This window comes from Haliaeetus leucocephalus, unplaced genomic scaffold, assembly GCF_000737465.1.
Source record: "Haliaeetus leucocephalus isolate CR32 unplaced genomic scaffold, Haliaeetus_leucocephalus-4.0 Scaffold0, whole genome shotgun sequence".
Taxonomy (NCBI): domain Eukaryota; kingdom Metazoa; phylum Chordata; class Aves; order Accipitriformes; family Accipitridae; genus Haliaeetus; species Haliaeetus leucocephalus.
In genome coordinates this window covers 20,260,408-20,273,622 of record NW_010972436.1, presented here as the reverse complement: position 1 = coordinate 20,273,622, position 13,215 = coordinate 20,260,408, and the positions used below count along the sequence as shown (strand labels likewise).

The window sequence follows — 13,215 nt, the reverse complement described above, 5'->3', positions numbered from 1 at the left end:
TATGTTAAGCTGAGCAGTGCTGGTTGCATATTGCTACATGAGACCAAGAGATAGTTTGAAGCTTCTTTAATAGACTGCATGCTCAGAGCTGAGGAAGGGAGGGAGCTCTAAGGAGACATTAAGGAGCACTAAGCAAACACTTCCCACGGCACCTGGAAGGGACACTCACCAAAGGTGCATGACTTGATCCTGGCAGCAGATGCAAGCCATAACCTGCCGTACTGGTAGTGTTGTGACAGCATGGGTTTTACCACTTCGGGATTCAAGGCGAGGAGGTAACCAGCACTAGAGCCTTCCTAGTGCTATGAGTCATGCTTTATGCCCATAAAAATGATTTGTCAGCTACCTGGCCCGCTGTCCTGTCTTTGATCGTGACTAATGGTGGATGCCTAGGGGAGAGCACAGGAACAGGCTAAGCATGTAATTATACCTCACCAAATGTTTTCCCAGCTGTGGCACTCCATGGGGCAGAAGCTCCTGGATCCAGGAATGGTCTTTCTGTTGCCCAGTATTTTTTTCCATTGACTTGTTCAATTGCCTCTTAACCTAGAAAACTGCTCAATACCCACTGTCTTATGGCAAGGGATTCCTCATCTGACTTTGCTGGCTAAAGAGGTAGCCCCTGTGTTTTAAACAGCTCCCTTTGGTTTCCCCCCTCCTCCATCCCAACATTGGAAGAGACACTGAACACCACATCCTCACTCACCTTTTCCATGCCACTCATGATTTTACACATTTCGCTCGTGCCAGCCTTTGGCCAACTCTTTTATGGCTCAAGAGGTCCAGCACATTGAACCACTCCTCACAGAAAAGCCGTTTCCTACCTTTGATCACCCTCTCAGTTAGGTTAGGAAAGCTCGTTAAACAGCAGCTGTCGCTCAGCTCCATAAATTGTGATGACCACTCAGGCAAGCATGACTAGCATTTTACAACTTGCTAATACCCCGTTATCAGTCTGACAGAAAGAGAAAAAGGCCACGCAAAGCCCAGGATGCAGGAAGAGCAGACGAATGGTTGAGACCCAGCTTTGATGCCCTCAGTCTCACCAGGCTCTCACGGGCTCTGGAATGAGAACGCATGAGCTCACGGCAGTGATGGTATCTCCAGAGCGTGGTCCCACACACCTTCACCCTCCTTCCCACCCCCTCAGACGAAATGGCATCACGGGGCATTCCTTGGCGGCTGACGGGACGCGCACCTCCTGACTCAGGCATCGGCTCCTGCCGCCGCTCGTCGTTCCTCGGACTGCAGGGGTGGGGTAAGTGCTTTATTGTAAGAAGCGCCTGGTGTTGCCACTGCCGGTTTGCCTGCTCCCACGGAAAACTGGCGTTGGCTGTATGATCCCTGCCAACCAGGGAGACGGGTCCAGTGACCTTGGGAAGACACCTTGCTCCTGGTGTGACACGTCCCTGCAGGCAGCGCCTGGAGACGTGGGCACTGCGACTCCATGCGTCCCTGATTTCTGCAGTGCTGCCCATGGCGGTGCAACAGTTTTCCACTTCCAGCGCCTTCTTGTCCAATATGCAGATTATATTTCCCATCTGTAGCAAGCTGGGCTGTGACTCTCCCTATTGCCCTCAGCATCTTTTGGGCAGGGACAGCTCCATGCAAGTGTTCACCTACTGGGTTTTAGGGTCACTGACGTCATTTGGGAAATCTTAAACGTCTGGAGAGTTAGTTATGAGGAAACACCGGTGATGGTAGGGAGAATCCAGAGAGATGGGAGGGTGCAGGAAGTCAAACACTCATTCTTAAAGTGCAAGGTCAAAACTGGCCCGTTGATCCAATGACCCAAAAGGTTGTGTCAGCATCTGTCAAAGCTCAGAGTGTGCTGGGCTCTGCAGCTCCGGTTCAGATCCAGCTCCACTTTAAATACGATTTTGCCCAACAGGTTTTCGATCTGAGTGCAGACACAGGCTCGAGTGGCAGGTAACCTCTGCTCGCTGTGCCTCTGCTCCAGCAGACAGCCCTGCTGTGGTTTGCAGGAAGGTTTTTTTGGGTGCACCTGAGCCCATGGCCTCTTCTTTCTCAGCAGGATTCAGGTTTGGTGGCGGGTTTTTAATCAACAAAATGACTTCCTTTGGAACCACAGATTTTTTTATCATGAATACTTAGGAAAATATTATTCAGTTCACGTGTAATACAAGTCTCAGGTTGCATTAGCAGATGGGATGTGATAGAACATGATGGTAATGAGTCACCTCATATCATGTTTTATTGTGATGTGTCAGCTGAGAAAGCTAGAGAGCTATAGGTGTTTCTACCAGCCCAATTATGAAACAACCGCTGGTTCATGCAGAGATTACTAAGTTTTTCCTAGGCTAGTTAGCAGATAGATTTAGGTCTGTGGTTTAGCAATGTTTTGTTTAAGTTGCTAACAAAGAGTTGCCTCAGAATCTATTTTCCACCCAGAGAAGTCATCAGTCTCTTGTTAGCAAGGGTTAACCTTGCTCAAAAACTCCAGTCATCAGGATGAGATTGTCTCTCTTGGCAGGGGGAAAGTCTGTGAGATTGCCTTTGTTTTAGGGCTACTCTTTCTGCTGGCATTGACTAGAAGAGGGTGATAATGCCATCACCCGTCACTGCTGTAGAACTGAGAATATGAAGGCATGATTTCGAAAGGCAGGAGGTTACAGGCTGGCCATATACTTCTCAATTTAATCCAGAGAATGACAGATGCCTAGACACAGGCAGAAAAACTCAAAGGGTTTTCAAGGTAGGCTTTTCATTTCCATTACTGCTGGCTGCATTGCTGGTGGTCATTAAGAAGAAGCACACAGGACCCTTCAGGACATTGCGGCAGCCCTGGGTATGAAATTGTGTCTATGGGATGCGGGTGATGGAATCAGTGGAGACCAATGGGTCTCAGTCCCTCTCCACCACTGATCTGGTGAGACCTTCAGCCAACTGCTTTGCCTCCTGCTGAAATGCCCATGGATTTCCCAAGGCTGCACAAGCAAACAGCCACTCGGCTGGGCAGTCTGGAAGTATCTGGTGTACATGACCTGCTATGGTGACGGTGGATGAGGGGTTTTTTGTAAAAGTTTTGGTAAATTTTGAGAATACGGATTTATTTGTTCAACTTCTCTTGTTGTGCTATTTATTTGGACTATGAGTGGACTCAGCTGGGGGGCTGTAGTTTCTAGCCCCTCAGACAGCGGACAGATTCAGGGCAGGTGGACGTGTCTCCTTTCCCACAGCTCTGGCTTCTCCTGATTGCGACTCTTCGACAGTCCCCGTCCCTTTAGCCCTACGTCTCTTTGCAGCAGAAAAAGTCAATTTAGTGAAATGCTCCGGGGCTTTTGCTGTGTCAGTGAACAGAGATCGGGGCAGGACCTTTCCCTTCATTTTTATACTATGGTTTGAGCTCCCCTTCTCTAAGTGTCGGTCTCACACCATTAACCCCTTGCAGCCCTGGTTTGAGGAGAAGGTTTCCTAGCAGGGTTGTAAATGCTTCAGAGGAGGCATCTGGGGAGGGAAGCTGAATAATGGAAATGTTAACAGACCTTTCATTACACACCCAATACATCATTACTTAATTTCTTTGCTTTTGTCTCCTGTTTTTATAGGGTTTTTTTTCCCCTGATCAATAGCATTCATCCTACTCACTGAACAGGCTTGATACTGTTTTTATGGTGTGAAAATTACTGTTGCTTTGACTGGCTCCTATTACCAGGTGACACTACTTGGCAGAAAACAATGAATCTTCCTATTATTTGGAAAATAAATGTGATTTATGGACCGGCAATCAATAGTGGTCTGCATCTTCCATCAGAGTGTTTGCCTTCTTGAAATAAAGCTTTTACCTTTGGCGTGTGAAGGCTGTTTGTCTAGTGCTGAGGAGCAATTTATAATATACATATATTTTAATCTCAGCTTTTATTAAGAATTTTTTTAAAAGATGATGATAAAGAAAACATCTGTTGTCTTTTTAAGGGTTTGATGCCTATGTGGAAAGCAGTTGCGTTGGTGTGAAATTAAGCACGCTGGCAGGGAAGGACACATTGTGGATGCTGGAGATGATGGAGGGAGGAGGAAGGGGAAAGCTGACCATCAAGCACCTGCTATCACTTCCCTTCACTCACTGGAGAGATGATGGTCAGCACTGAAGATTTATTATTAAAATCCCACAATTCTGATAGCAAAAAATGGACCAATTTAACTGCAGGGAAGCAGAACCGCTTCACCTGATAGCTGTGCAAGGCATTACCTAGAGATGTCTGGGGAGGTCTATGAGGCTGTTCCTGTTTTTTCTGTTTATTCTTGCTCTTTTGCAGCAACCTCTCTGCTGCCTACTAGTTGGCCTTAGCTATTGTGGGCCAACTCTGCTCCTAGACAGCACAATTGTGGGCCCTCTTCCCCGGTGCCTGTGCTGAAAATGTCTTGTGTTTCTTGAAGAACTAGTAAATAAAGAGCTTACCTATTTGGGGACACTTTTTGTGCCTCTCTTAGGGCAAAGGAACTAAGGGAGGTCCTCATCACTTTGGATTTTTTTTTTTTTTTAATTTAAAATAGACATGGTCTCCAAGTCCCCTCAACCCTCTGGCTTATTCTAGGCTTCACAGTGGTTTAAACTACAGTTCTGGTGTATTTACATAGAGAGAGGACGTTGTCTGGCTGAGTGCATCAATAAGCATCTCTGCAAGAAATTACAGTTGAAGCCAAACCCTGAGCTCTTCCTCGTAATTGCATCTCCCATGCCAAGGAAGGGTGCAGCAGAGCTGCGGGTCACCTCAGCCGGGCGTGGGGACCCCACACCTCCAAGGATGGATGCTCTGGGAGAGCTGTGATGCCCCAAACCCCCTGATGTTGGAGAGCCACCCAAGTGATTCCAGCCCAGGGCGGAATTTTTCACCTCCTAGGAATCAAATTTAACTTCAGCAGATGATTCTGTCCTACAACACACGGCATAAGGGGCCATGCTTTTTGCAAAATTACTGTTGAAAGAAGCCCTATTTCCAAAAAGGTACATCTGCATGTTTGCACAGGAAAGGACAAACACTGAATACACAACTATTGCTGCTGCACAAAGGGCCAAAGACACAGGGTGCAAATTATTTCTCTGTATAGAACTGAGCTGCTCAGAAAAATAGTTAACCAAGAGATTTTCGTTAAGGTATTTTGACAAAGATGAATGTTCCCTTAGGAATAAGGTACATCAGACGGGAAGAAGTTGATCATTAATTTTAAAAAGTCAATTTTCTGTCAGGTAAAGTTTTATTTTGGAGATGTTTTGTTATCCCTTCCTGCTAGCCTTCTTGCTGTGCTTTGGGGCTAATTTCTGGTCAAGCTGCAGTGAACACCTGAAAGTTGTTTCTTTCTCCATAGAAATAAATATGCATGCACACATATGTGGATCTGTATGTACCTTAAGCACCCTTCTGGATATTTTCAACTACTTTTCTTAGGCCAAGAGTATGGATACTGTACTAGCTGTAGGAAGCTGAAGCAAACTGGAATTGCCTTTATCAGTTTAAAACAGTGGAATCAGCAGTTTTCTGAGTATCTTTGTGCAGAGCCTTTATTTTTCAGGCCTCTGAGTTTCTGTTCAGGTAGTGCCAAACACTGGAGTGATCTAAGCCTGATTTGGGTCTCCTCAGTGGAACTCCTTTGATTTATGGTCAAGAGGAGAATATTATGAAAATCTGATCTGCTACATTACATGGGACCATATAATTTCACTTAATGACGCTTTCATTGAAGTTATGATCTCATGGCAAACCCAGAGTGTATCTCATAGAGAAACACCCAGCCACAACTGGAATTATTATCTCTTTTAGGCATCATCCCTTACAGAAGGTACTTCGGTTTACTCAGTTCCTTCTTCCAAGCAACTGCCTGTCTGACTGCAATGTCTTTACACAGGTAGGACCGTCTCTGGCCAGGACTAAACACAGGGTTTGTGCTGAGTTAGCTACAAGGAATGGGTTTCAGTGGGTAAAATAGCATAAACACAGCTGCCAGCGTAGCTATAATTATACAGACTTTGACAAATATAATTACACTGTTCTTAACGGGACTTTGGTGTAGTTTATTTCTTCAACTTGCAAGAGTTGATAGAGAGCTGTCAAAGGAAGCCCACAGTTTTGTTTCCTTATCTGAAATTAGAGCCCCAGGACACAGCTATATTCTTGTACTTTGAAGATTAATTTAAAAAAAATACCATACTTTTTGTATCAGACTCTTTCCTTCTGTCTGGGATTTTTGGCATGTGGATGTACTTATTACAGGTGCAGCTTTTCCTGCTGTCCCACTTTGGAGAGGACGTATTTGTGTTGTGTTCACCTGGCTATTAGTGCAGGATTCAGCACTGTGTGTTTTAGCACTGTATTTCTAGCAATAAGTACCTTTACTGGGATAATGACACATGAACTTGAAGAGGTGTTGTACATTAATTATACTGACACAGATAGTCTGAGGTAAAATTCTGGACTTATTTAAGGCTTCACATAGGTAACATAAATAAGCTATTGCTATGTGTATCATTACACTGAATCTCACTCTTAAAGGGTATTTTATTTTGATCAGGAAACAGACTAGCCAAGTAACAGAAATACCTCAGGATGTTACTACCTCAGGAGCTGGTCAGAATTTTATGACATTATCAGGATGTGTCCTCTATAAAAGTTCTCCCTATTTAAATTAAACCTTGTGAAGTGCACAATGTTTTTCTGAATAGAACTAACCATTCCTTAATTTAGTCCTGGCAGTTGCTGTGCTATTTGCACTAATATATACTGATATTCAGTGAATTAAATCATGATGCATCCTTCCAAGTGCAGTGGTGAAGAAATCCCATCAATCCACATTACCTTAAAGCAGCCTTTGCCAACGAATTTGGATTGCTCCAAACATGAAGCACTTCACTGTGATGAGTTAACTCCAATAGTTACATAGGAAACCCCCAAATCCTGCTATCATTTATGAGCCTAGAAGGAACTTTGCTCCACAAAGCTTAATGTACTCCCATCTGGTTCCTGCCCTTATAAATAAAGCAGTGCTCTGCTTTCCCCTTAGGAAGAGGTTGGTGTGTTCCTGACTCTCTTGTCAAATTGAAACCATTACTAAAACAGCTTTTCGGCATCAGCCAAGAGCTTTCTACTTTGTAAGCTATCTCATCCTCATTTTTGATACAGCTGAATTTCCTAGCATATTAGCCTAATTTGTCACCTTTGTAAAAATATCTGTTGCAATTTCTTCTTTAGAGTCCTTCTGGTTTTCTGCAATTCCTGAGCATTTGGGGCTGCAAAGTGTATTAATCTGGAATCCCAGTTTTTGCTGGTGGAATCAGCCCCTACAGATATGAAGTTCAAAGTTGGAAATCTGCTGGAGTGAGGGTGGGCTGGAGGCAGAAAGTGGTTTGATGTATGATGCATGGCCACACTACAAATGTAAGTCTGTACTTGAGAAGGTGGCTTTCATGGTTAAGAGAGTAGCCTGGGACTTAGAGGATCTGCATGCAGTTCTTGACTCTGTTCCTGCCTTCTTGAGTCAATCTTAAAGTGGTTACCAGTCAGCCTATCTCTCTGTTCCCCATGTATAAAATAAGGTAATTTAATCCCTTTCTCTTGCACTTCATTCAATCCATTTAGCTCATTAATTCTTCAGACCAGGAACTCAATCATGCTTTCACAAGGCAAGCACACAGAGAAATAATGTGGAGCAGTACAGATTAAACAGTCTTGTAGCTTATAAAAATGACATTCAACCCTACAGAGTACTCCCCCGTACTATCAATACTGAGACAACACATTTCTCCCTCTCCCTGAAATCTAGACACATCAGAGATGGAGTTGGGTGAGGTCTGCTAAATGCCCCACTCCACCCTTCTACTAGTGGCTTTCATTGCATCCCCACTCATTCTGCCTAATTGTATTTGCAGTGCAAGTATTTGTACAACCACAGCCATATCCAAGGGCTTTCCCAGAGATAAGGGGTTTTATTTCACTTCCATCCACAGCTATCTGCAAAATAATGTAATTAGTTTATCCCATGTTTGTCAAGAGAAACCAAAACTGAACAGCTTAAATTGTATTTGGAGGAACAACACATTCCTGCCCTTTGGCATAATTCAGCCTGAAACTCTTTATCCAGCTGTTCCTGTGCTGTGATGTCCACCACTCTGGGATGTGACACAGAGCAGGGCTAGCAGAAGACACCTTGTTGATTTAGAGGTAATTTCAGCACATCCATCACAGGAAAACTTATTAAACTCCTTCAGTTATTTATCTTCTGCATTTGTAACCTGCCCTTTTGTAGGTACTCACATTTTTGGGGCGTGGGTTAGTGCAGAAGCAATGTGACTGGTTCTCTTCTGGCATTCCTTCAGTTCTGCTCCCAGCACGCTGGACATGAGTCCCACTGGTGTGGAACAGACCCTGTAACTGTCCTCTGTGAGGAGTTTAAATATATTTTTCCACTTGTTAGACAAACCTAATGTAACCCTAACTATCCAAGCCAACTACTGTGGTAAAAAGATGCCGTAAGATCTCAAGAATCCAGAGCAAAAGGAGGAGTGTTTAAAAAGGCCCCCAAACCAGCTACCTTTAATGGAATTAGATAGCTTAGCTAAATAAATAAGAAGCTATTGCTTGTGGAAAAAAAATCTCAGTGACTTCCCCTGAGGTAAAATCAGTAGAGCAAAAGAAAAAAAAAAAAGTCTAAAAAAAATCCCTCACCATAAACCCAAAGGGACTTGTCAGCTCTACGGCAGAAATTGGAGAGACCACTCAAGCAAGAAGAGGATTAGGCTATCTCCTATCAAAGCATGCATGGACTGGATTTTTACAGCAACTTAAACAGAAAGTGATGGGGTTTGTGGTTTGTTTTTTTTTCCATTTCCAGCTGTGGCAAAGATTGGAAGAAAAAAAATATACATAATACAGTCCCTAAGGTAATGTCTTTCCAGTGGGACCAGTGCCTATGTCGTCCTTCTAGGTCCATCAACTTTATATAAAACTGCTCTGCTTTGCACGGTGACCCCAAAGGCAGTGTGAAACATTTATACCTTTGGTTAAATCTGTGAAGACCCATGTTCCACGGTACTGAACATGAGAGTGAGCTGGCCTGGCTGTGAGAAGGAAAGGACATAGTTGGTGATGGAGGGTCCTGGATGCTGCCTGATGCAGGAGAGCTGGAAGCAGTTATGCTACCACAAATCCTGCCTCCTAATCCCCTCTGACCTGGCCTCCTGATCCCAGACACATCACCACTCAGCTATTTTGAATCTGCTCAGGCTTCCAAAAATACCAGACATGCCCCGAGCATACTCACATTAGCACAGCCTCTGCCATGAGAATGTGGCACAAGCTTGTTTGCTCCATGCTAGGAGCACTGTGCTCGCCCACCGCGCAGCCTCCCTGCCACCACAAAACAATGTGACTGTGTTTACAAGTAGCAGAAAGCGGGTAAATTATTACTGGCATGTGAATAAATTATTCCTTATTAAAACTCAAAATTTTTTCACTGAGCCTTCAGCTTTTCATATCGTGCCTTTGCTCAAGTGTGTAGTTGACTCTAAGCATTGAGGGGAGGGGACTGACTACATTACTACTGTATAGTCATCAGCTCTGGCACAAGTCACCTCGTTGCCCTTGTCCTCTTCTTCTTTATGAGACCCTTCCAGGTACAGTCTCCTCTAGGCTCAGTCCAGCTCCAGCCCTCTCTTCTTCATTCCTGCAGCTTCTCAGGTTGGGCTGGTGGCAGCTTTCAGGGGGCACAGACAGCTCACCTCCATTTGGTGCATCCCTTGCCTTTCTTATTGTATGGCTCCTGCAGTCATTTTATAGTAAACTGTGCCAGGGCAGCATAACTGGGCATCTTCACTTACCCACCTTCAGACCTGCTGGTGCACTGTGTGTTCCATGACTGGTCCTTCACTGTCACACTGTAATTCAGCCCTGCTCCCACCATCGGCTTTGTGCCTTTAACCACTTTTCTGCTAAAGAGAGAACAGATATGGTTTTAATTTGGAGTCTACTTCTGGGCTTTCAACTCACTTTTCTAAAAGTTATTAATTCCAGGACAGACACAATTTTCTCTCTCTTTTTCAGCCTCAGACTCTGGTGCTGTTGAGGTAATGTGTCTCTGTCTGTCTAGCTTTTAGTTATAAAGCCTTTGCCACTGTATAACTGTCTTCTTTTCTTTTTCTTTTTTTTTTTTTTTAATTTTCCTTGCCACTCTATCGCCAGCTGGGGAAAAACTGGTATATCTCCTTCGTATGGACAGGGCATGGAGAGATAAAAAAGCAATTCCAGTGCCAAAGCGCAAAGTCTACCTGCCCAGCCTTCGGCCACCACCTTTCCTTGGCTAAACCTGATGGTGTCCTAAGCCTGCAGCCTCCTCAGGTTCTCCTTGGAGATCTCCCTAAACATCCCTGTATGTTCTGCATTCAGAGACACACAACCACCAAGTCCATGCAGCAACCTGCGTTCCTGCTGGCAGTCACCAACGAGCTGCTCTGTGCCCATTTTCACTTTCAGAGCCTACCCTGAAAAGGGCCACATGCCTAAAGATGGTCTCAATTTATGCTCAGCAGATGAGACCTTCTGCTGGGATGGAGCAGTAGCAGGTTCACAACCCTCAGCTGCCCGAAAGCTTCACAGCATTATCCGCTGCCCACAAGGCTCTTCTCTTGGATGGAGGAGAGTAACTGGGCATCTTTAAAACTGCTATTCAAGAATTTCATACAGCATGGGAAAGCTTCAGCTCAAGATTATACCCAATGCCAGACATGGTGAGCAAGAGTCGTACAGCCTGTGAGCACCATGTAATGGGCTCCACAGGTCTGCAGCAGTAACCTTGCCTCCGAGATGTCACATTTTGTAAAAAAAGGTAGACTTGACCTTAATGTCTACCATCTGTAGAGTACTCTCCACAGGAGAGCTTCATATGGAAGTGGGTTTTCTTAGCCCCTTCCCCTACAACACTTTGTGAGGTCAGTTTACCTTATCTTAATGCCATTCCCTAAGGTGTCTGGCTTGCACCAGGTATCACAGTATTTAGGTATTAGAGTGCCCAAGTTTTTCTTATAAATCTATTTCTAAGTAACTCACCCAAGTTAAAATGGATAATTTATTCTGAAGCTAAGATATCAATCCAGTTTGAATCTACATCACCCCCTTTTTAACCTCAGGGCTTGTAAATACAATTACCTCAGTATATGAATATTATGTTGTCAAATAGTATTCAAGGATGCTGTTGATCTACATATGACTGTATCAAGGCTAGCTGTAGTAAAGAATTCATTGCTTAGTATGTGGTTAAAATGGATTCCATATCTTTACAAATTTATACATTTAGCTTCAGGCATTTTATTCTGACTGGTGCTAATGATAAGCTTCCAAAATAAACATATGTGTATTGTTCTGTACTGTTAGTAAAGTGACCATAATCCCTACTCTGCCTAGTTTTCCTGTTTTAAAAATTCTTCTAACCAGGATTTTGTAGACCAGTACTGCCTTCCTTGAATTATTTCAGATGAATAATTCTGATGCCAGGGAAATATTTTACTGGTACCTCCCTCACCCCACCGGAAAATCTATTCATACTTTAAAAACGTAGAAGAAAACCACAAATTTGCCAGTTCCCAACTGTCATTTTCTCCTTATAGCCTACTTTTGGAGTGTTGCCAGAAGCTCTTATCAGTCTGCTCGTGATGTATACATGGCTCTTTCAGCATAACGTATGGCTGTGGACAAGACATAGGCACATGAAAATAACGGCTGCTGATTTCGCTATCAAAATGCTCTTTGACCTTGACCCCTGGCTGGAAACCACTATATTATTAATTCAAGTCTCATGTTGTCTCATCTCTTTACTTGTAATACTGTTCTGTGTAGGCTTTATTACTAAGTACGGGTTACAGATTTCACAAACTGGGAATAAAATCACATTGTTAGCAAGACACCCCCAAATACCAATCTGTCTGCAAGGTTTCTCATGGGAGCTAGTTACTCTTTGCACGATCTCAGCACCTTCCTACTGACCCAGCGCAGGAGCAGAACTAGTATTAGAAAGTGCTAAACTCAGCGCAGAATAATTTTATTTAAAACCACTAGCCTAAATCCCAGTTGAATTTATTTGCCGAAACACAAGCCCTTGATGTAACACAGATACTATTTTTTTGTGTGAAAGCATAGATTCTTGCTTAGAAAGATTTATCGGATATTAATGACATGGCTGCATTTAGATTGCATGAATCAGTACGTGCCATAAACTGCTTGAACACTCGTTAAACCTGATGAATTAAATAACCCTCCTGGGCTGGAGAGAGATGTTGCTGTTATAGTTTATGATATATCATATATCACATCTGTTTGTTATTGTTCTACCCATGTTATTTTATGTGTAAAAGGGATAACGCCAGCGAGAGTAAGTCCTGCTTATTTTGGAAGAAACAGATGCTCCACAAACAGGAGACAGTGCAAAAAGCCTAGAAATCAGGAAATCTTCTGGAAATCTCTCTGATAGCCTGAGGAAGTGCTGGAGGACTTGTCTATATGGAGAAAGAGCCTGAAGAATATTATTACGGAGTAGTTATTAAATTGTGGGTTGGGTGGTTTTTTTACAGTAAAACAACTTGTATTCTGATTTTATTTCCTTTCATTTTGACTGCTCCCCCTTTGGAAGTGTTGCCACAGAGGCTGCTTATCCGCTGCTTGGGTCTCTTAGGTTGGAGTCTGGTACTCGATGATACTGATACGCGTCTCTTCTGTTCCCAGGGAGCACTGGACTGGGGCCCAGATCTGCATTTCAGTAGCTCTCTAAGCCATTTAAGGATTGGGCGAAGGTAAATCCTCTTAAAATTGCAGGCCAAACATCGTTTGCTTTGTGTTATCTATATAAGCTCATTCTTTTTTTTTTTTTATTAGCTGGTAGCACAATTCCTCCAGTTCTCAGGTTTACACTTTCGGTCGGTCATGTATGTGTTGGCTGGCTGAGAGCAGCTCATATCAGCCTGAGCCAATTCCTGATGGAGTCAATGGGTTCTGAGCCAGGCCAGCTGCCCTTGGCTGTGAACTGTAAAATAAATATTTCTCTTAAACACGGAGCATCTTGACTATTCCAAGAATGTCTCAAAAGCCGATCTAGGCTATGTCAGCTCTTCTTCATATGCAAAGGGGAAAAATCCTTTCAGAACTGAGGCATGGGAAGTATTTAACGCTGAGATGTGTCATTGTCTAAACTTTGGGCAGGGTGGGATGTTAGGGAAGG

General features: G+C 43.7%; 1 protein-coding gene across 1 annotated transcript in view; it reads left to right on the top strand.

Annotated features, from left to right (window-relative positions):
• The window catches only part of DNAJB6 (DnaJ (Hsp40) homolog, subfamily B, member 6), an 81,943-nt gene extending 69,156 nt beyond the window's left edge, over positions 1 to 12,787 (top strand). Inside the window, exon 10 of the mRNA XM_010585816.1 lies at positions 12,723 to 12,787. Coding sequence (XP_010584118.1) covers positions 12,723 to 12,760 — 38 coding nt within the window. The 3' untranslated portion in view covers positions 12,761 to 12,787. The remainder of the gene's footprint in view (positions 1 to 12,722) is intronic.
• The last annotated feature ends 428 nt before the right edge of the window (positions 12,788 to 13,215 follow it).